The sequence below is a fragment of the Botrytis porri genome (assembly GCF_014898465.1).
Source record: "Botrytis porri strain MUCL 3234 chromosome Unknown BPOR_028, whole genome shotgun sequence".
NCBI classification, from domain to species: Eukaryota; Fungi; Ascomycota; class Leotiomycetes; order Helotiales; family Sclerotiniaceae; genus Botrytis; species Botrytis porri.
In genome coordinates this window covers 152,301-174,984 of record NW_024066102.1, presented here as the reverse complement: position 1 = coordinate 174,984, position 22,684 = coordinate 152,301, and the positions used below count along the sequence as shown (strand labels likewise).

The following is a 22,684-nucleotide window of genomic DNA, read 5'->3' as shown; positions in this document are numbered from 1 at the left end:
CCTATGTTCGTTATTATACCACGAAGCACGTACTGGTGTACTCAATAAGATTATGATTCAATGTTTCTAGTTTGGCCATTCTGTCTTTCTCATGGCTAGTAAAACACGTTCATAATAAAGATGGTTTATCACATGTCCCTGAAGATGGGACAAGCTGTTGCGCAACACTCACAAGCACCATGACGCTGAATCAAATGTTTCTTGAACCATCCCGACCAGCTTTGAGAGCACCCGTAGTTCTTGATCTTTTCGTTTTCTTAGCATACGTGAATAGAAGAATAGAAGAGCTGATAGGTATTCATAAGCGATTCTAGACAGTTCATTATTGGGATTTATACCTGTAAATACTTCGTTGTTTTGATGTACAAGCTGTCCAAACTCAATGGGCTGGCACCATTTCGAGGTAAAGTCTTACAACAATATATCCCAACTACTGGTAACCAATCGTATTGTAGACGTTTTTCCCGATCCCCTTTTTTTATATATCTGCTACTTGATCATCTACTGGTTCAAATGTGGATTTTGGGGTGAAGTGGACAGAGAAGCAAGACGCCTACCCCCCGCTCACGCACCTAGGCAAATAGATTTCTGATGCGTAGAACGCCACGTAAGCGCGAGATAGCGTTTGGCCAAAGGTAAGCATTTTATGCGGGCATGAGGCACAGAATTTCAAGGTACCATTTCGAATTGAGCTTGAAGTACCTAGTAGATATACTACTACCTGCTCGTTAACCATGTTTTTTTGGCATCCTAATAGTTCTATGAAGTATTCACAAGAATTGCTCTCTTCGCATCGTCGATTGGGCAGATACATAAAAGATGGATAAATCACTAAATGTTTCCTAAATTCAACTGGTACCTTTGAAAGTTGAATCAGAAAACGCACCATTCCGGCCTCTGACTCTAGCATGAAACCGGTTTAACAAATTGCATCATCCATTACAGATTACTACTTTGCTACGTATACGACACGACACGTATGTATTGGATATCAAACCCATGAAATCGGAACTGCAATCTCAGATCCGAAGTCTAAGTGTTTAGATTGTAGGGGCATGCTATTCGCAGCTTCGGATGTCGGAATTCGACGAGCTTATTTCTACTTCAACTGGGTGAGCAAGGGTTCGCCACGGGTGGAGATAAATCTCCCTTTGACACCACTACTATCTATCATCTAGCAGTGTGATTGCCTTACATGCCGTCAAGAGTCAGACCTTCAAACCCCCAGCAGTTGGAATAAACTTACTATTTACAATCAATTCTATCTCTTTTAGCAGGATCCCGAAGAAACTAATCTTATCTGAATACCTCCAATTAGGGAGGCTCACATATTTGCGTGCATGTTGACCTCCAATCATAGGATTGTGGATTGTGATTGATATGTACAGTGCCGAGGGGTGTCAATTCGATGCCGACAACAAGTTTGGTCCAATGATGGCGGCATATGCTTGTACTTTTGACTTTACATTGTTATTCGAGTAAGCCAAATTATTCCAAATACTATTTTTATATTTCTTTCGCTTCAAAGAATCTGATTTCTTTGATTATATAGTTAAAAGACAAAATCGAGTTGGATGTTGATTATAAAATCGATAATATTTGTAGTGTTAATCTCAAATTAAATAGTATTTCTAGTTTTCTATATTCAATTAACTATAATTTGAATATGTTTTTTAATATCTATAATTATATTAAATCTTTTAACTACTCTTATTATTATACTACTTTCTATTTTAAATAATATTATATTATAAAATCATTAATTCTTATCAGCTTGTATTTAACTTTTTCAATAGGTCTTAATATTCCTCAAGCTCGTATATTATATAATATTCCTAAACAGCTATATCTTATAATTATTTTTCCTTTAGCTTAACAGCTAAAATCATATTATTATTTCTTGAAATATAGAATAAGAGGATATCTCCTATAAAACAATATTAGATATTAATTATCGAGATAACTAATAGTATTTTTAGTAATAATCTTTTTCTTTGAATAAATATGCTTTCCAAATGTGATTACAGCAAAATAATATTGTTTAAAGATTTCATTCAAATTAATAACAATTTTAGATCTACAATATTATATTAAAAACTATAAGACTTACAAAAACAATAAAACTACAAGGTTATAATATCTCTCTTCTCTCCTCTTAACGGTTTCGATACAATCACCTCGTCTAATTTCCTCCCTCAAGGTTAGAAATAACTGTTCGGCCTTGCCCGCGTTATTCTTAGTGCATCGCATAGAGAAGGAAAAGGAGGTGTCTTATTACTCCTCGATGAAGCAACAAGTAATATAGATCGGGAAACCGACGCGATGATGAAGAGACTTATTCGAGATATGTTTAGAGGATATACGATATTGGTTGTGGTGTATAGATTGGATAGTATTATGGATAGTGATAGGATTGTTGTGCTTGAGAGGGGGAGTCCGGGGGAGTTGGTGGAGAGGGAGGGGGCTTTTGCTGGACTTTGTGGTAAGGGAGGAAGGGTCTTCGAGAGAGAGGAAGAGGGATAGGTAGGATTTGGAGTTTGAAGTATTACTATTTATGTCTTTCCCGTCTTGATTGTATCATCCGATCGCGTTTTCATAATGGAAAAGATTGACCTTAACTACAACATACTCACTCACTTGAGAAAGATTGAGCCAAGTAGCAATGAATGACAATTTTTTTTTGAGATACATCTCTTCACATATCTTCGTTACCTAGATTCACTTCAAAGAAACATGGATACACAAAAATATCATAATGCTTTTTGTTGTTCGAGGTAAAACTCCTCAAGAATATCCGTAAAATAAAAGTCGTGAAAAACGAAGGACAAGGTATCATCAAAAAGAGTAAAAAAGAATCGAACCCAATCAAATTATGTGCCCTCCCCAGGCTTTCAAAACCCTCCAAACAGGCAGAAACCCATCAAAATCCACAATTACGCCTTCCTTTCCCGTCCACCCCCTTTCTCCTTTTGCCCACCCCCTTCACATCCTCTCCTTCCTCAAGCACCCGAATGCGCCGCAACCCACTGACCAAACGCGACTGGGTTTCTTGTCTGAATAAAAACCGTTCCCGGTCCCGTAAACTTACACACCAATCCCTCTCCACTACTCAATCCACTAATGATTCCTCCCGAAGCCACGCGCTCCAATACGTATTTTGTGTTCCAGGCGACGAGATGTCCATTATCCACTATGTATCGTTCGCCTTCTTGTAACTAATTTCGTGGTATTAGTTTTCATGTTCATGAAACAAGAATAAAACCAGCCAGGGCAATAAAAGAGACGAGGAAAAAAGGAGGGGGAAAACATACATCCTTCCTAATAATGGCTCCCAAACTACTAATCCACAACAAACCCACTCCACTAATTTTATACACAAACAGACCCTCTCCACTAAACATCGCTTTTCCAATTCCCTGTCTCTTATACTCTTTAATAATACCTTGTGTAGAAGCTAAATACGCATCTCGTCCTACACTCCACTGTTCATTGCCCGTAAGTCGAATATTCGTGATATCGCCTAGAGTCGAGGGAGCGAGGAGAAGTTCTCCGGGACCGGTAAATGTCGAATGTGTCAGTTCGCCGCCGATAACTAATTTCTTCACGGAAAATTTGATGGCGCCTTTGAGGGTTATGGTGGGGGTCATTGCGATCATTGCGCCTTTGTTTGGGTTAGCTATCATTTAATCCTTTTCCTTTTACTCTTCCCCCAAAATTAACATCGCATTACCCGATGGGAAAAATAATAAAAAATGGAAAACGAACCAGGTTTAACAGTCAATGGACATCCCATCGCTAACTGAATTGTCACAATACTATTCGTATCTCTATGACTAACCCGATAACTTCCCCCGTTGAATGTTCCCACATCATCTTGCGTGGTACTTGCTCCTACGAAATGTGCTGCGCTGGGCGCTCCATGATCCAAATTGGTTGTGAGACTGGTATTGAGGGCTGGTTTTTCGGGCGGATAATCTGAGGTATTTGTAGTGGGGGTGGAGCTCGGTTGTGCAAAGTTGGGGTGGTGTGTTTCCTGGGGGGAAACGGCGGAGGAAGACGCGTAGGCTTGGGATTGTTGGGGTGGTGGTGTGTGAATGGGGAGTGTATGCTGACCGCCGGAGTAGGAGGGACGATGGGAGAAATTTGGGGGAGACGCATATTGTTGTTGCTGCGGCGGAGTAGGTTGAGGATTGGGAGGAGGGGTATAGCTTGTTGTGGAAGTGGAAGGGGGAGGTGGGTAGTAGGCATGCGAGGATTGAGCTGGAGGAGAAACAGGTGGAGCAGGGTATTGGAACGAGGTTTGATTTGGTGGTGGAGAGGTTGGTGGAGCGGCGTATTGAAATGAAGTTTGGTTTGGTGGAGGAGAACTCGGTGGAGGTGCGTATTGTTGTTGTTGTGGGGGAGCAGGAGCGGGAGCTGTAATGAGAGGTCAGATATATTGTTAGCATATGAGTGATCTTCTTACCTCCATTACCTCCAGGCGGAGCTATCAAAGTATTAGCAGTTGAATTTTCTCGCTGGTTGACCAGAAATACTTACGAGGATAATATGTAGACATCTTGACTGATATCAAGTATCAATGATCTTAAATAAACAATCGAACAGATCCAAAGCTGTTTCAGGCTATGCTTGAGTACTTGTAATTGCAGAGCTGAATTCCGGTCAGCTGCCCCGCACTTATTTCCTCTCATCCAAACTCTCCAAGATGCAATGCTCACTCACCAGTTCAAATCCCAATTCAAGTCCCAATTCAAATCCAATAAATCCAATACTCAATACTCAATCACTCGCGAATTTCACAAGAACTTCAATCAATCAAACACAAATCCAACAAAAGCTCAAAACATCAAGTCATCGCAAACCCCCCCCCCAAAAAACAGCAGCTCCCTCTCATCATATAGGTAAGCCCACCCATCACGCATCTCCTCTCCCATGCAAACCGCCATGCATCTTACACCCAAGCTCCCACATCTCACCTCACGCCCTCACGCCCCGGATTGGCCAGCGCAGTTCTTGGTGCGGGCTGTGCTATTTTCGTTTGTCTTCTGTCTACCAATCATTTCTCCAGGATGCAAGTAGAAGCTTGGACTTTGCGATATTGATATCGATCATATATGGAGCCCTAAAAATTCCCGAGCGCTTAAGTATTATATCTTCACCAAACGGGTGAGATGAGGATACTAGATGATGAATGTTTTGGGAGCTATTTACCTAGGTATGGATGTGTATAGAAACTGATTAGATATGTTGATACTGTAACTGTAAATCTAGATTCCAGATGCTATCTTTGGTCATTCATGTGTAATACCTAGAAAATCAGTTGTCTTTCAATGTTGTTTTTGAAAGATATTTGTAGTACATCGATACCACCTAATAAAAACCTCTACCTAGATATTTCTGCTTCCCCTAGTCATATACCTAGTAGACACAAAAGGAAGCACATATATATCTACCTAAATACCATTATGTATATATATATACACCACAAAGTTACCCCAATCCACGATCCATATATAGCTTTCCACCCACACCACACTTCCCTCCGCGCATCTTCCGTACAACCTCCATACATTCCCTTGCAAGACAGTCCTATGAAAGAATTACCCCCAAATATCAATCAACGATTTGATTATCGATGGCCATTATTAAGATGAGAGATAATACGACGCGTGCTCTCTACTATTCTTAGTTAGAGAACCCTCAATACGTCCCACGATGACCCTGAAAACTTTATTCTTAACTAGCTTCCTTAATTTCATTCAGGGTCTAAAATCTATCTACTCATCATCATTCCCATTGAGACATAGACCAGATACGAGCACGAAAAGGCAACGAAGCTAGATTTTCAAAAGAGATTGTTCAAATTCAAACTGTTTCCGCATTTTTAAAGTCGTTCATTCATCAGCCATTATTACCCATCTACATTCCCTTACCTTGCAAGATATAGATATCAGTGATGAAATCTTCAGATCCCGAGTTGAAGCATCGAAAAGTAGTTAAATTGGAAAAACCAATTGTTCAGAATATCTGCTGTGAAATTTTGAACTCCGAAAAATCGTTTCACAGTCAAATCTGGATTGAAATACCAATAGAAGGAAAGCTCATAATGTAAAATCCCAACTTTCGACCTAAGTTCTCTATATCTGTTATTTTTTTTCTCCTGCCAACTTGCGCAGAGAAGTAAGTAGCTAACTAACGATTCGTGTACGCCCCCGAGTCCTTGCCTCAACAACCTAACCCTGTTGTCTTCTTCTCTTTCCGACTTGTGCAGAGAAACCGGTCTTAATGGCAGTGACGGAACGTCTGGATCCGCAAGAATTGCAGGTGATGAAAAACAATCTGTTCTCTCCTTTGTTGAGTTCGGTATCTGGAGATCGGCAGGTTTTGCAAGTGACGTATTCCACTGTGAAGAATGTTAGTAGAGCTTATAATAATGAGAAAGAAAACGTACTGATATATTTCCTCAAAACGTTCTCAATCTGCTTCTGTTGGAAACGACCCTTGATAACCAAGCGTCTACTACCATCAACGGAACCGTTGGTACCCAATTCAGCAAACAGATATTGAGTGACGTGCTCATCAGTTCTCTTCATACGTTTGCAAATCTCGGCGATGTTGGCAAAGATGGTCTTCTTGTTTCCTTCACGCAGACATTGTGGAGGAGGAATCTTGTAACTCTTGGAACCGGAAGATGCGTGGTCTGGGTTCTTGGCTGCGAGCAAGGTGAAAAATCTGGAGAGAAGTTGTTCGTATGAAATTACTTTGGTCTCATCATGCGCCCAGATACCTGTTCCCTTAATCATATCACCATCATCAACCGGGGTTTCCTCTGCCGCCTTTTCACCTTCGCCTTCGTCGTTAAGATTTGCAGCTGCAAGTCTGGCTGTGAAATCATCTTCGGTATCCTTGGGCTTCTTGCTTCTCTTCTTCTTCTTCATTGTCGAAAGATCGAGACCACCATCTGCAGCAGCTTCATCACCTCCCTCCTCTCCTTCCTCAACCTTCTTGCTCTTCTTCTTCTTCTTTTTCATCAACGACAAATCGCCCAATCCATCGTCTTCCTTGGTTGCGGTCGCATCGTCGCCATTGCCTTGGAAAGGATCAGTAAATGCGCCCAAAGCTTGAGAAAGTGGCGGCGTACTAGGTGAATGTGACTGCGCCGTTTCTTTGGTATCGTCGTGTCCGTCTTCCTTCATTGTGACTTCCCCGTTCTCGTCTACAATCGTAGTTCCTTCGCTGAAGGCTACGGATTTGCGTGGTTTGGTGTCAACTTCCTGTGGCACGTTGTTAAAATTAGGCCTGAAATTAGAACAATCAAGATTTAGGTGGGGTGAAATCGATTCACAAAGCATAGAGCGATTGTTAACTTACTGTGTCGGCCATGATTGCGCTAGTGATTATTTCGATATTGTCTTCTGATGGGAATAATCCTAAAATATTCCTTTGGCGTTGTTGTTTGAAATGTGATGTGGTTGTGTGTGTTCGGAATAAAAGTTGCCCGCACTCACTCGATATATAATAATTGATTCGATGACTCAAAAGCCAGCTTTTAGCCTTAAAAATTAACGGTCAAAGGCTAGCTCACGTGATTCAGCGCCACAAGCAAATCGGCGCCGACTTCAAGCTCCTAGGTAGTGTGAGATCGGATAGCTAAATAATTGTCAGCCTTTCCTATAGACTCCTCTCGCACTTCAATGCATCGCCAGACTCTACTTTGGCGATAGCAATTTTCACATTCTTTCCATGCTTTTCCTAGGAAACTAATTAACCTTTCACGTCCATCCACTCACCCGCCGTTCAATCGACCATCCATTATCCCAAAATGTCCATCTCCGCCTCAGATTCCTATATGCATGCCTCCTCCCACACTCAAGATGACGAGCTCCACGAGTTAGATTCTCTGCCTTCCTCTGTCAATAGTTCAGATTATGCCTCTTCGGACGATGGAGAAGAATCCGATGCACAGAAAGAATGGGAAGCCAGTTTGCAGCAGTTGGAAATGATGCTTACGATGGTGATTGTACCGTGGTGTGGGAAATACTTTGGAAGGAAATTTGCTTATTGGAGTACGTTCTCCTATTTTTCGTTATTGTCTTTGTTTTATATGTTTTCAGTTCGATAGTTTTTGATTTAGGGATGAGGAGAGAAGTTCATATCTCTGTTCTTCGGATGTTGTGCATACAGACGGGCAAGAACGTTGGCTAATCAATCCACGTATTTACGAATAGGTTGGGCAAAGTACATGACGTGGAAGTATCCAGTCACCGTCGAAATAACCAGTAACCCTACCTTTAAGGGTGCCGGAGCTATCGAAGCCGCAGCTACGTTATGAGTAAAGCCAGGAGTTTGAGCAATCTGTGAGCTGGCGACCTTAAAACCTGCGAACATTACGCAAGGTAATACCAGGGGGATGTATTTACGAATGCAAGTCGCAGAATTGAGAAAGACTTTCGTGTGAGGTTATAGACGCAAGGCTCGTGGGCAAGTGAACATGTGGACATGGCAATTATCAGACATGCCATTCACCGGATGTTCCACGCAATAAGAAAGCTCTTGGTATATCATAAGAGGTATAATCAGTTACAGCGAGCATGTCATTGGGATTGGCGTTTATAGATGATTATGTACATGGGGTATATTGCCGATATGTGGTACATCGGCTGGGCACACTGCATAAAGAGCATCGCTTGAGGGCAAGCAGGAAGTGTATATGATTTAGTTAGCTCAGTACATATGGTAATGAATCTACACATTTCTCAGAAGTGGTTCTGTTTCCATGAAGATGAAACGAAGTAGTAGCAGCTTTTGATTAATGGTTCATTTGAGACTGCCTGGTATGCACAACTTACTTAAATGACCCCTCGTTGCAAAAGTTTTCACACAGTTTATTGCCAGCTGTTCAATGATGTGCACATAATGGTAGAGTGTTGGACGACATTTAGAAGACATCGAATACATTTATTTATTATTAAGTATGGTATTATTAGGTTCATATTGCCGAACATATTGTACACATCAAAAGACAGCGTCCAAAACCCCTTCTGCCTTGCCTATGTAAAAATCGTAAAGACATAAACATCGTTTACATAGCTTTGCGCCTAAACGCAATTCAAAATGGGCAGTTCGCCCTATCTGATATCCTACTACCCTGACCGCGAATAGTAAGCTTTCGTTGCCACTTGATCTGATGTATTTGTTAGTCGAGATGCAGGGTGGCAATAGATAGGATGGGATAAAGTATCGAAAGAGTGAAATAGAGGAGAGTACTAACCCATTGTTTGCTAATTCTTTGCTTAGACTTGGGACATGGTTGGTGCGCTTTTGCGGACATTGCTGCGACGAGCCATGCTGGAACCTCCACCGATGAAATCCATAGCGATGGACGCAGCGAAGAAGGCAAAAGCGAACCAGAAAAATGCAGTAGCAGCCTGGAGCAATCGGCATCTTTGTGCCATTCCCTGTGTCAAGCTGTTGCTGACGAGATACCGCTAGATATTTGTTAGCAAGATGATTACCAACACGTCTTGCATAATCAAACTCACTCTGTTACTGCAGCTGTGTACACCGAGTTTGGAGGCAAGAACAACACCAGCGATGAAGTTGAAAAGAGTGGCAAGACCGTCCATAGCACCCAGAATCATGGGCTGCGCGAGCCCCTCTACGAATGCGGCTGCCACTCCATAGAAAACGACAATCATTGAGAAAACGGCGACAAACATGGCCCAGTTCACACTTGAGTTGCCGAAAAATTGGTCATCTATGGCCGCAGCGACAAGAGCGAGGGAGATGAGGACGCAGAGGAATTGGAAAACCCTCAAAAGTAGTTGTGGTAGTGAAACCATTTTGAAATGATTTTGTGGTGTTTAATGTGGCGAGAAGGGTATTTGTTGATATTTCTGTTAGAGAGCTTTTGATACGAAAGCTGTTTGTCGATATTAAAGAACAAGATGATAAAAATGCAAAGTTTCAGGGAGGGAGTTAATGTATATGAGAGCTATGAATAAGCTCTACGCTACTCAGTTTGTAATTCGTGTGACGATGATGATGATCGGTGATGACTCCAAGGATGTCAAATCTCCAATGATGCTTTTTTCCCAAGCTACCTTCCTTGACCAACGCAAGACCGAGATATCACTGGTGAAGAACCTAAGAGATTATGACGATAGTTGAAGAAAGCTTTACTCGATCGAGTACAGCGTGGAATTTCAATCAACGTAAGGAAATGGTGGAAAGGGTACGATCCGGGATTCTGCGGGAGGGACGGAATGGTGGAGTATTTGTATTTGGTATTGGTATTGGTATTGGTATTGGTATTGGTATTGGTATTGGTATTGGCTGGTAGGTTCTAGATAGCTATGCTTTGGTTGCGTTTCAACACAATGGATGATAGTGAAGTATCAAAGAGAACAAGGGATGGATGAAGATGACTTGAGGAGGGGTTTTTATTATGTGTCAAGGGAGGGAGGGAGAGGCTTTAGGATATTTCTATGATAGTTATTCTTTCTTTTCTGTTACTGAAAGAAATATACTGCAACCTAATGGATTGATTGTACGTCCGAATTCCCCTCATTCATGTGGCGTCATATTTTTACCATCTAATACCCTACAGCGACCTTGTTCTTACATCTCATTCGTACAGCAACAAATACTGTGAAATTCTTTTCTCTGTGCATTTCCATTCGCTGAAAACATTCCCTCACCGGTTGTAAGTTAGTACATTCTCTTTTCTTCTTTGTGTCCATCAACCATTTCAATGATTTCATCGATGCGAATGAGCCCAGACCACCCCCACCTGCATGTATGTAATGTTCCGATGGGGTTCACGAAAGTATAAAAACAAGAAACCGTCCAAGCTTCATTTTCATCATTAATTGGGTGGAAGATCTGGAGAACGCGAGGAAAGCAATGGGTCTCTCGGCAGTTATGATGCCCCGGGGCCCTTGACGTTGGTGGCTGACACGGGCTTGATGCTTGGATATCTCAATGTGTGTATGAATATAACTGAAACAGGTTTATCAATGCTGTATTGTGAGCTGTTTCTCTGCGTGTCATTCGAAAGTTTAAATATTGGACATTCATTGATCAAGCTGGTTAGAAAAAAGATTTCTCGTGAGGAAAAAAAGAAAAGAAAACCTCCCAAACCACCTAATTCAGTAAGTGCTAAGTGCAAAAACGAGAGACTCGAGTCCTTCGGAGGTTTGCATGAAAACTTGGTCCCCTTTTCTTGGTGGGAACCTCAAAGCTTATCAGATAACTTGCTGTGATCATCGTTGATCGGAGCTCTGTTGCCGAGCCACGATCTCGAGTCTCGAGCATTCTAGACGAAGGGGATTCCGGTACTTGCTGAGAGTAAGAATTTGTTTCATGATGCTGGTATTTCACACAGCTTTCTTTGCCCTATATGTAGAGACTGATAGGCACAGTAAGCAGAACAACTTTCGGGTTCTATCATTTCCCTGGTTCAACTCCCTGGTTACCCAACGAAGTAGCTTTGATCGTATTACATCCTAAGACAAGTATTCATAAAGTACAGTAAAGGATGACTTTCTTCGCTCAGTTTCAACCTCGGATACCTCATTGTCAGCCCTCTGTATGTATCGAATCAGGTAATCTCCTCCAATCCCGGCGGAAATCGTACCACCAGTTATTAAACATCCATTAACAAACCACCACCAACAATCTTTCACACTCTTCAAGTTAACCTTCTTGATCATGACAGCCAAAGTGACGGCAGCACCTCCACATCCACCAACGAAGAAGACTGGTCCCGCGCCAACAGCAACGCCGGCAGCTGCCAATAATCCAACCTGAGTTATAGCGAGCCCGGTCAAGATCTGTTTGGTTTGAGCATCATGTCGTAATGCTATACTTTTGATTCCTGCTTTAGCATCGTCTTTGATATCCATATGCGCATATATCATATCGTACAAGACTGTCCATGCCACATTCGACGCATACAAGAATCCAGTTGCGGTCATAGCGGCACTGTTGGACAGTAAATCAATTCCAAGAGCAGGAAATCCCATGATCGCGCCCCAGGAAAATGTCAAGCCCAAGACAAACTGCGGATAGTTAGTAACACGCTTAGCTAGTGGATACGAAGCCACGAAAAGCAAACTCGGGATAGCATAGAAGAAGCATTGGTATGGGAATTGCAGAAGGACCGCAAGGCCAGCAATCAATTGACCTCCGGTGAAGACTAAAGCTTTGAATGGAGAGACAGCTCCTCGCGCAATAGGGCGTAGTCGAGTTCGAGTAACATTAGGGTCAAGATTTCGATCCCAAATATCATTGATAGTACATCCTGCACCACGCATAATTAAGGCGCCGCTGAAGAACAAAAGAGAGGTTCCCGCGACGGTCAGAGGCGAGACCATGGAGTCGGTTAATGGAGCCGCCAATAAAGTAGAGAACAGACATGGAAGGAATAGATAATACGTTCCTGCTGGCTTGTCTAGTCTGATGAGCTCAGCATATGGTACCCAGGAGGATGGAAGTTTTGATAATAGGCCGGTAGTTGGCGGTACATAAGGTGTGATAACTGGTGATGGTGTAGCGGTATCTTTATTGGAAATTTTTGTGTTGTTCAAAGTCGTCGGAATGGAATGTGCTTTGATACTGTGATATCTTTCATGTCGAGTTTCGACGTTCTTTCTTGCGTCTTTTCTGCTAAGATTTGAAGAAGTGGTGATCTTGAAATAGCTGGTTGGGATTTTGAGCGAGGGCCTCTGACTCCAGCAAATGTTCTGAAAGAATGCATTCCGACAACCTCCCGGCAAGCTGAATACGCCATTTCTAGACATCATTGACTGAGATGGACAATAACCACTACTATTCATTAGTTTGGGACAAATCTACTGCTTCTCCTGTAGCTTCCAATGAGGAAACCCTCTTAAGATTACACTAGAATGTGCCAATTTCAAGTATGGGGATACACCCTTCCAAACTCAGGGCGAAGATTTTTCTGTCAAGTTTGCCATTGGCTTGGCAAACTCCATGCTATCTCGATCGGGCACTCTTCGAAACAAAAAGGTACATTATTTCTGGTATGTAAACCAAGAGCTATGTATATCACTTGATACACTGAATTTCAATGGAAACTCCAATGGTGCTTCTCGCTCCTCTAATAAAACCACAACTTGAGGATAGCTGGTGAAAGAAAATGGCAACTTGTTTGCAGTTGAATGAATAAACTTACTTTGACACAATCAATATCAATTCTCAATGTATTTATCTTCAATACATCCACTTTTTATTATTTTTCCCTTTTCCAGAAAATTCTGACTAACAATGGATGATAACCTTGGACATGATTGTAAGATTACTGTAGCCGGAATTGGTGGAATTGATCCACTAGCGCGTTATCCCCAGGGAATTCAAAGCCGCCTCGCGTCTCCCTCACAAATTTCGTATCATGATAACCACATACCTACTTCGATACAATGAATAGCAACGATTTGTAATCCACTTCGCGATCATCTCCAGGCAACTTACAGAACAGCTTCAACTGAATTCCCTGAGGGTTTTCAGTTGTGACTTTTAATACCCGCATAGGATATTCTATCCATTCTTACATATTGCGGCTCTATTCGCCCATTATCAAGCTTGCGATATTGACTTGTCGGTACGAACGCGACCGGCCTTGACTTTGGCATCGATCACCACCGACGTCCATATTGACCCAGCATATTCTATACGCGAGATACCGAGCAACGACAACTATGCAATAGTAGCTGGTTTTATTATATGATCTATTTTGCAGCATCTAAGACGTTCAACTGGGCCTCAATCTAGCTTGTCGCAATGCCTTCTCAACAGCACCCAAGAGCGCAATTTGTGCCTCTTTCACCTAATATTGATCTTGATGCTTTAGTCGAGGAGAACGCGAGCTTCGACCACGTCCGCAGACTTCCTCAGTCTGATCTAGAAGCACACACTGTACAAAGTTTGGAACAATTAGTACATTCATATGTTGTCCAAGAAGGTCGACCTCTGATTCTTGAAGGATGGGGCTCATATATGCCACCCTGGTTATACTCGTCGAAATGGTTAGAGGACAATTTGGGCAGAGAGGGTAGGTGGCTCGATTTTCCTTTCAGTAAAACATTTCCTAAGCTTACCTTTGCTTTCAGTACAAAAGGTTCGAGACATTACCAGCGGCATTGATGTTCAAATGACTATGGGACATTACCTACGTTCGATGGGCCAACTAGCGAATCAGTTTACACCTCAAACCTACCGGGATCCAAAACGACAGCGATTATACTTGAAAGATATTGATTGCCCTACTGAATGGGAAGAAAATTTAAGAGACGTTTTGCCGGAAGCTTTTTTTTACCTAAACGATTGTATCGAGTCGCGGACTGGTGGTGATGGAGCCATCCGCGAGCCTAATGAATTTGGCCAGATGCGATTTGGAAAAGGAGTTGCGCCCGCAGGTGACCTAATGAGCAGTCTCCCGACAGATATGCGAGCTTTGAATATGATGTGTTATATTGGTCACGAAGGTACTTACACTCCAGCTCACAGAGAAATGTGCGCAAGCTTGGGACACAATCTTATGGTAGAAACTTCGGGTGGAAGTGATGAGGAGAGACCTGGCAGTTCGATTTGGTTTATGACAGAATCCAAAGAAAGAGAACTGGTATCGGAATGGTTCGTTTCCAAACTTGGCCACGATATAGAAGTTGAAAAGCATTTTGCACAACTGAACGCCTGGAGAAAAGCCCCATTCAATGTCTGGGTGACGGAGCAAAAGGTTGGTGATCTGATTCTGATTCCGCCCCTTGCTCCTCACCAGGTTTGGAATCGTGGGACTCGAACAATGAAAGCTGCATGGAATCGAACCACTGTAGATACGCTTGAGCTTGCCATCCATGAAGCTCTTCCCCGTGCCCGTCTCGTTTGTCGAGATGAACAATACAAGAATAAGGCTATCATTTATTACACCCTAGATAAGTACTATCGCCTTCTTTCACGAGATACAGTGGAGCCAAAGATGTGGATGAGACCTGGAAGTCGAATTAGGCAGGTTATGGAAGATTTCAAACGCTTGTTTAAATTATACACAGAAGTACTGATCAGTGAGCTTTTCTCTCGCTCGCGCCCTGAGAAGAACGTGGAATATATCCAATACGATTCAAACGTCACTTGTTCATATTGTCGATGCAATATCTTCAATCGTTTCTTGACATGCAAGTCATGTATTCTCACAGCTCCTACAGGGGAGGAAGATACCTATGATATTTGTATGGAGTGTTACGCCATGGGCCGTTCTTGTGCTTGCATCTCTTGTTTGGAGTGGGTCGAGCAATGGAAGGAAGATGAACTTCAAGAAAACTATGAACTATGGCGCGGTGTGGTATTAAATTTTGAACCTCTTCACGAAGGTTCACCTAAAACCTTAGAGGAGGAAAGAGACAGAATTGGCAAGAAGACCGTTGCTCAAATATGTCAAGAACAACTTGCCATCCGGCCATGGAAAGACATCACTAAACCAGATGTAATAGAGCCGTTAGATGGTGAGTCGGATGTTGAGCCAGAAGCTGACGATGAAGGGCGCCTAAAGAAACCATATAGAAAGCCTTCTAGGAGAGGAAGAATCCAGGCCACTAAAAACAAGACAAGTGCTTGTCATATCTGCTGCAATCATCATTGGAATTGGCAGTCCGCGCACTGTACTGCCTGCTCCTCATCCTATTGCTATGGAACTTTATGGCGAGCCTTTGACATGATGCCTCAAACGGTAATGGAGATGGAAAACTGGGAGTGTCCAAAATGCTTGAAGATGTGCTCATGCGCAAAATGTCGAAGAGATGCGAAACAAACACCATATACTCCCAAGGGGACACTTCTTGGACATGATACCAAAAAGGTGGCCGACTACAGGAGTGTTGAGAGTCTAGTTGACTTTTCCAAAACAAATCTTACTTGGTTGAGACACGAAGATCAAAATCTACCAAATTCCGAAGAAACCGGTAGAATGAGGAGGTTGCGAGAGAAAGCTGAAAGGGATAAAGCACAGGAGCATGTTATTGATAATAGTTACCTGGGATATGAGGAAGAAGCTTTCTATCGAGCGGATGAAACAGAGGATACTCATTTTAACGATATGGCAGACATCGATCCTTCACTTCGTGATGAATCAAATCAATCAGCCCAACATCTAATCAACGGATTCCATCCATCTTGGGATCAGACTCAGGGGCCCCGTGAATATACTATTGACGAGCAGCTTCATCAGCAATTAGGAGTTCTTGATGCACACCATGACCTAGATGATAACTATCATGCTGATATGCACGGTCCTAGCAGAGCCGCACAATACCCATCAAGACTCTTGGCACCATCGGTGGCACCAGTGGCATCTATGATTTCTAGGGAGGTTCCGCTACCCAATCCCCAAACACCTAAACCTGCCAACATGATGGGTGGTGATTACTACCCAACAGAAATTGGACTGGATGGCATTCTCTATGATTCTCCGAAATCTGACTCAGAGCCAGCTGATGTGCCAACTGTTGATCCTGCAGAACTATTAGCTTCACTTGATCAATTCCGTAGTGTTACGAAAAAGAGAAAACGCCTTAATTCTGAAGGCATCCCTGAGGATGACGAGGAGGATGTGGAGTTTATCGCTTCCAAGCGTCAAAGAAAGGTCAAACCCAAGGAACCGGTCGATAAAGAAAAAGATCCAGATAGTATCTCTAAACCTGAACATCGTCCTTCGCGTGTTAACAAACGACAAGATTATACTGAGCCATCATTGGCGGATGTAGAGAACTTATTAAATTCGGAAGAAGATAACGAACCGCAGCCTTCTTCAGGACATAGTCTAGTTAACAGCGCTGGTAAGGTAACAGGTGATGTCGATCTCGCTGCAAAAGCTTTGAATTATTTTGCGAGAGGACAGACAACCCAGGGAGCCGGCTCCACACCCGGAACCAGTGGCAAGAGAAAGCGTGGCCGTCCAAGCCGCGCATCCAAAATGGCGGCTTCTCCTAGTGTGGGTTCCTCTTCTAAGCCATCAAAGTCACCTGCATCTATCAAACATACTCGAAAATCTAAATGGCTTTCAAGACATGATGGCGTGGATAATCAGGAGGATAATAGCTCTCAAGTGTCAGTCACGAGGACCAGAACCTTGCGCAATAGTGCGCCATTAGAAAGAAAATCGAGAGCTACTCGACAAACTCTTGCTAATGCGTCTGATGACGAAAGCGAAGCCGAAGCAGACAGTGATGATCCATTTGAAGACAAGCCTAGGAAGACGCGAAGCACTCGCCAAAATAAAGTGTCGACAGGGCCAAACTTGCACATTAATATCTCAGATGATGAGTCTAAACGATCTAGCAACGACTATGGCCGGGAAATTAGTGATGGTAGTCTTTTTGGAAACGATGCAGAACATGTTGCCAGTCCAGTTAGCCCTGACATGTCTGAAGATGAAGACCAAACAACTGATAAAATAGTCGGAAATTCTGACAATGATGCTCCATCACCAGAAACTAACAAAACAAGATTATCGGAGCAGCCTATTCGTACATCTATTGAGGAGCCAGTAGTTATCAAGAAACGAAGAGGCCGACCGCCGAAGAAGACGCAAAACGCACGCTCGGTCCAAGCAATGCCCGAATTGCGATCACCATCTTCGTCTAAATCGCCTCCACCACCCGGCGGCCCTAATTCGGTAGTCGGTAAACCTAGTCAGTTCCTTTCACTTCGTGAGAAGCTTGCCCTCAAAGGAAAGAAATTGAAGATTGTCTCGCAGCAATCGAAGCAAAAGGGGATTGATGAGCAGCAACAAAGGCAATCAGCTACACCAAGCGCCAAGGAAACGTCTTCCAAGGCGGTCGATTCAGCGCAACAGTCACCGTTATTCACTCCCATTGATGGTACATGTCCTAGCAGTTCGATTCCTCTACCAAAAACGGTCTCTGGAACATCTTCAACTGTACCTTCACGCCAACAATCTATAAGCCATAATGAGATGCCGGGTACGGTGATTAACTCAGCAACAGACAACCAGAACAGCTCATTGAAAGACCTCATCCCACCTGCTCCAAATGGCCACGCTTCGTCATCAAGCGATAGAAGTATTTCAGCACAGCCTTCCAAGAATGTACCAACAGTCGTACGTCTTGATAACGATGACGATAAGGAGCCAGCGAAGAAAGGTCCCACGGTCGTCCGACTCATAGAATCAGAATCAGAGTCAGAGTCAGAATCCGAACATGATGATGACTCGGGAACGAGAAACTCAGGTCCGTCTAAATCAGCAAGAAAGAAGAGTTTTAGCGAAGAATCGGATGGAGAAGGTTGGTCGAGTTCAGATGATGACATTCCTGCTGTTAAACCTGTGAAACATGTCAGTACGTCACCGGCGCCTCCAACCTCGAAGTCCCCGGTTGCGGTAAGGGGAAGAGGCAGACCTCCCATCCCCAGATGAGTTTTTTGATCATGTAGATAAGCCGATGGGCTTGAAGCGCGCACATCTTTGCTAGTATAGGCGTTGCATGAGAACTTTAATTGCTTACCTGCTTGCTTTATTGCGTGCGAGGAAGGGAAAATATACCCAGATTTCAGTAAATTCTGCATGGATGGATTTTTTGCAGCTGGCATTTGCCTGAGTGAACAGCAGACAGGTTTCTCAAGGCTAATTTGCTTTTGATGAGGGGAACGGATAGCTAGGTAGCTTAATTAAGGGGAGGGTAAGGTCTTAAGGAAAATCCAACAAATAACAATGGAAATTGAAACTGGTGAGTCAGCATTTGCTTAGTTAGTAACAAGTAGATGCTACAATCACAAGAAGTCTTCAATACCAATCTATATCATCTGATTCGTGCAACCATGATTATGTGCAATTTATTAGTTCGAATACTTGGGTATTTCTGTTGATAAGGGTCTTGTGTACTCTATGCATGCAAGAAATATCTACATCAACTCTTCAAAAGCTACAAAAGCCAAAACCTATGTAATCTCGTCTAGACCCGTCTACCCTCTCTCTTCCCTCTCTTCATCACAATTCATTGCCTCTTGCCCCTTCCGTTCTCTAACACCCCACCCATCCTTCAACAACAAACCCACCTCCTCTAATCCCAGACCCTTTGTCTCAGGATACACCCACCAAATCGCCCACCAGCCAACTGCGCATACTACCGCATACACAGCAAACGTCCACGTCGGAGTCAGCTGTTCCATCATTGGTAGAAACGTAAGTCCTATGATAAAATTTGCCGACCAATTTGTACATGTAGAGAGAGATGAGCCGAGGGAACGGACTGAGAGGGGGAAGAGTTCGGATTGCATCCATGGGACGTTTCCGAGACCGAGGGCAAAGGCTGCGGTATAGAGCATTATTGCTATTAGGATGATGAGGGGTGGGAGGCGGGATGTAGATGTGGAAAAGGATTCAGAGGCAGTGGAGGAGAAGGTGGAAGGAAGATCCATGAAGTGGAAGCCTATGGAGCAGAGGAGCAGTCCTATAACCATTACGGGAATTGAAATGAGAAGGATACGACGACGGCCGATGCGGTCGATGAGCATGAGAGCGGCGCAGGTTAGGATGAAGTTTGTGAGTGCGACGGAGAGAGATGTAAGAGTTGGAGACGAGAACCCAACGAGGGTGAAGATTGTGGCGCTGAAGTACATGAGTGAATTCTAGGAGGTTTGGGTTAGTTGAGTTTTTGATGAGCAGAAAGAATGTACTTACGAAACCACATAACTGTTGGAGACCTTGGAGAAGACAGGCAATTGTCAAAGCTCTCCTGTTTCCTCCAACCCCTATTAATTCTTCCCAGCTATCTTTCGCGTCACTTACCCAGGAATCCTCTGATCCCTTAGTTTTCCTTGCCATCTCTCTTAACCTTTTCGCCTCATCTTCCTCTCTCACTTCCCTTTCGATTCCCTTCAAAACCTCATCTACCACCTTTTGCATCTCAATCTCTTTCCCAAAAACTCTACTCAAAACAATTCTCCCCTCATCTACCCTCCCGACTTGTACCAACCACCTTGGCGTCTCCGGCATAAACAGCATCACCAAAATCTGCACCGCTGCAGGCACTGCACCCAAACCAACCATCCACCTCCACCCCGTCTCTAGACTTCCCCATTCTACAAACGCCCAGCCAACAATATAAGCCACAACTTGTCCCAAAGTAATGAATAATACATTCAGCACCACTAATCTGCCTCTCCACATAGTAGGTGCCAATTCACTTATATATAATGGAGCAACGAAACTGCCTGCTCCAACCGCGAGTCCTACAATACTTCGTCCAAGTATCATACCCCATACTGTAGTTGTAAACGCCTGGATGAGTGCGCCGAGAACGAATGCCAAGTCTGCTAGAAGGACAACACGTTTGCGACCAAGAGAGGAAGCGAGGACGCCGGAAAGGGGAGAGATGATGAGAGCGAAGAGAGAGGTGCATGATGTTATTAGGGATTTGTCGATGGTAGTTAAAGGGCGGCCGAGAGAAGTATGGAGACTTATTAGGGTGGAGGATATTACGCCAGTGTCGTCTGGTTCATATATCGTTAGCTATGATATTTTTCTAGATGTGATCTTGGAGTGAATTGTAGGCAGTTGGGAGAATAGAGAGGAAAATCATACATCCAAACAATAACCCAGTAATACCTGCCGAGAAAGCAAGTAACCAAACAAATAGCCCAGGTTTACTCAAATTCTTCTCGAGAAGTAGTGAAGCATCATCATCTACCTCATTCTCCTCTTCTTCCTCGCCGTGCTGATTTGACAAGAGAGGTTCTTCGGCGGTAGAAGATGGCATTGTTTCGAGTGGGATATCTATTGAAGATGCCAGTGTGAGCTATGTGAACTTCAAGTTCACATATCGTAGGTTGGGAGTTGAATGATTGCTAGTCGTTGACAGTGAGATTGATAATGAGAGGTCTTGGAAGTTGCTCTCAGCCGCGTGCTTCCTGAATGGTTGTGTGCGGGTCCGATTTTGAGACATGTGGCTCGTGCCTGGCATATGCAGGGTTTATGCAGGGGTTTTGGGCGCCGAGATTGGGGTCTTCTTCAGCCTTGCGTAGAAGGCTTAAAGCAGAATTGGATGTGGATTTTTATGGTATTTAGGTAATAATTCTGGAAAGAAGTTGTGGCTTTGTGAGTTATCAGTTTTTTTCAACGAGCAAGAATAGTTAAACTCTTGATGACCTCGTCGAGTTTTTACTTTCAGTGTCAGTATATCAACATCATCCGGTATCATCACCTGGTTAAAAGAGCTTGCTCAATTGATTGTTGGATGAGATTACCCATTGTCCAATATGAGAGGAAGCTAACCTATAATAGTGCAATTCTAAATATGCGAATGTAGTCATCCCCATAGTCTCGTTCTAAAGTAGCGAGATGTCAGGTATACAGGGCTAGATCTTGTCTTTCACGCAAGCAACGCAAGCAAGACAAGACAGAAGACAGAGGACAGAAAACTCTATGCCAATCCAATGATTCCAGAGTTTACATGTGATGTTATATATAGCGAGCCACAGAAGAAGAGATACTGGTCAATGGAGAGTAAAATAGGAAATATATGACAACATACTTCGGGGCTAATTCGGTTTGTATTCTCAATCATTTTAGCTATTCTTTCCTGGACAACCAAATGATCTTTTTAAACTGGGAGTCTGAGTATGCCTCGGGAGCCCAGATACTAGATGCTTGAAGCATGTGGCATCCTTCCATTGCCTTTGGCCCAGTGGTTCCGTATCAAGTCATTGAAGCCAGCTAATCGAGATAGATATGAGTTATAAAAAACTTTTGATGCGATGATTCTGGAATATGAAAGCCGTCCTCCTTTCGGATGCCGTGGATTGGCCACAAAATAGTTTGTGACTGAACCCGACCATGGTGAAATCATTTTATCTGTAAGAGATGTGATTGCAGGTATTCGATAAGTTCGAATTCCGAGGATGTTCCCATTCCGTTGATGGTCAGGTAGAATAATGGACCATAAATACCGTCTGCATCTGGTGCCACGGGAACCACCTCCTCGACATCTTCTCGACCATCGACTCCGGCCAATGAAAGAAGGAAATTGGGCGAGGAGATAATCCTGCTGATAGCATGGCTTTCGTAGAGTGTGCATGTCGTGTTCAGGAACGGCACGTCAAGATGAACGGAATCCATGTCGTAATTGAACCACGTTCGTGGACTAACTTCCAACGAGCCAAAAGTAAGCGTGTAAGTCTCGGAAGCAACCTTCAATGATTCTATGCAAGTGTAGAAGATTGCTGGATTTGAGTTGACAGGTGTAAATCCTGTGATTGCCCCTGCATGACTGCCAAAGGAAATGCGGTAGTTGCCAGGGTTTGGTCTTTAAACTGGTAAGTGATATAATCACAGCAAGGTCCAAGAATTGGAGATAATGGACAAAGCAAGACTTACAGAATAACAGGATATTCGGGGTCCTTCAAACAAAAACGTTTCAGCGTCACATTTCTTGGTCCAGAAAGTGCAGCTCTCCAATTCATCCGTCGAATTTCTAAGGGTAGCCATGGGAATGGATGAAATGTCGCATTGCGATCGGGTACGATGGGGGCAGAGGCAAGAGTCATTCTCAAAAGTCTGGAAAAACACATGAGTAATTTGGATTGTGAGGTTGGAATAGCAGGCGTGCTGAAAGAGTGAACCTTTCAAGAGAACCTTACTGACTGCGTGAATTAG

The 22,684-nt window shown here is 43.3% G+C and overlaps 8 protein-coding genes across 8 annotated transcripts; 2 read left to right on the top strand and 6 right to left on the bottom strand.

The window, feature by feature from the left end:
* Positions 1 to 2,999: 2,999 nt before the first annotated feature.
* On the bottom strand, positions 3,000 to 4,558 carry EAF01_011992 (uncharacterized protein; the record flags this gene model as incomplete). The annotated part of the gene is made up of 5 exons (XM_038920250.1): positions 3,000 to 3,215; positions 3,312 to 3,661; positions 3,766 to 4,416; positions 4,466 to 4,486; positions 4,540 to 4,558. 5 exons carry the CDS (start codon positions 4,556 to 4,558, stop codon positions 3,000 to 3,002), a joined length of 1,257 nt encoding a protein of 418 aa, XP_038764302.1.
* Positions 4,559 to 6,233: 1,675 nt separating this feature from the next.
* Positions 6,234 to 7,383, bottom strand: EAF01_011991 (uncharacterized protein; the record flags this gene model as incomplete). The annotated part of the gene is made up of 3 exons (XM_038920249.1): positions 6,234 to 6,403; positions 6,452 to 7,274; positions 7,372 to 7,383. The coding sequence occupies 3 exons, from the start codon at positions 7,381 to 7,383 to the stop codon at positions 6,234 to 6,236; spliced, it is 1,005 nt and encodes a 334-aa protein (XP_038764301.1).
* A 439-nt stretch (positions 7,384 to 7,822) lies between these two features.
* Positions 7,823 to 8,332, top strand: EAF01_011990 (uncharacterized protein; the record flags this gene model as incomplete). Its single annotated transcript, XM_038920248.1, has 2 exons — positions 7,823 to 8,066; positions 8,229 to 8,332. The coding sequence occupies 2 exons, from the start codon at positions 7,823 to 7,825 to the stop codon at positions 8,330 to 8,332; spliced, it is 348 nt and encodes a 115-aa protein (XP_038764300.1).
* Positions 8,333 to 9,293: 961 nt separating this feature from the next.
* EAF01_011989 (uncharacterized protein) lies at positions 9,294 to 9,842 on the bottom strand (the record flags this gene model as incomplete). Its single annotated transcript, XM_038920247.1, has 2 exons — positions 9,294 to 9,488; positions 9,543 to 9,842. 2 exons carry the CDS (start codon positions 9,840 to 9,842, stop codon positions 9,294 to 9,296), a joined length of 495 nt encoding a protein of 164 aa, XP_038764299.1.
* Positions 9,843 to 11,507: 1,665 nt separating this feature from the next.
* On the bottom strand, positions 11,508 to 12,803 carry EAF01_011988 (uncharacterized protein; the record flags this gene model as incomplete). Its single annotated transcript, XM_038920246.1, has 1 exon — positions 11,508 to 12,803. The coding sequence occupies one exon, from the start codon at positions 12,801 to 12,803 to the stop codon at positions 11,508 to 11,510; it is 1,296 nt and encodes a 431-aa protein (XP_038764298.1).
* Positions 12,804 to 13,442: 639 nt separating this feature from the next.
* EAF01_011987 (uncharacterized protein) lies at positions 13,443 to 18,448 on the top strand (the record flags this gene model as incomplete). Its single annotated transcript, XM_038920245.1, has 2 exons — positions 13,443 to 14,074; positions 14,133 to 18,448. Exons 1-2 carry the CDS (start codon positions 13,804 to 13,806, stop codon positions 18,446 to 18,448), a joined length of 4,587 nt encoding a protein of 1,528 aa, XP_038764297.1. The 5' UTR covers positions 13,443 to 13,803.
* Positions 18,449 to 18,993: 545 nt separating this feature from the next.
* EAF01_011986 (uncharacterized protein) lies at positions 18,994 to 20,789 on the bottom strand (the record flags this gene model as incomplete). Its single annotated transcript, XM_038920244.1, has 3 exons — positions 18,994 to 19,659; positions 19,712 to 20,523; positions 20,615 to 20,789. The coding sequence occupies 3 exons, from the start codon at positions 20,787 to 20,789 to the stop codon at positions 18,994 to 18,996; spliced, it is 1,653 nt and encodes a 550-aa protein (XP_038764296.1).
* Positions 20,790 to 21,874: 1,085 nt separating this feature from the next.
* EAF01_011985 (uncharacterized protein) lies at positions 21,875 to 22,575 on the bottom strand (the record flags this gene model as incomplete). The annotated part of the gene is made up of 2 exons (XM_038920243.1): positions 21,875 to 22,334; positions 22,406 to 22,575. 2 exons carry the CDS (start codon positions 22,573 to 22,575, stop codon positions 21,875 to 21,877), a joined length of 630 nt encoding a protein of 209 aa, XP_038764295.1.
* Positions 22,576 to 22,684: the final 109 nt, after the last annotated feature.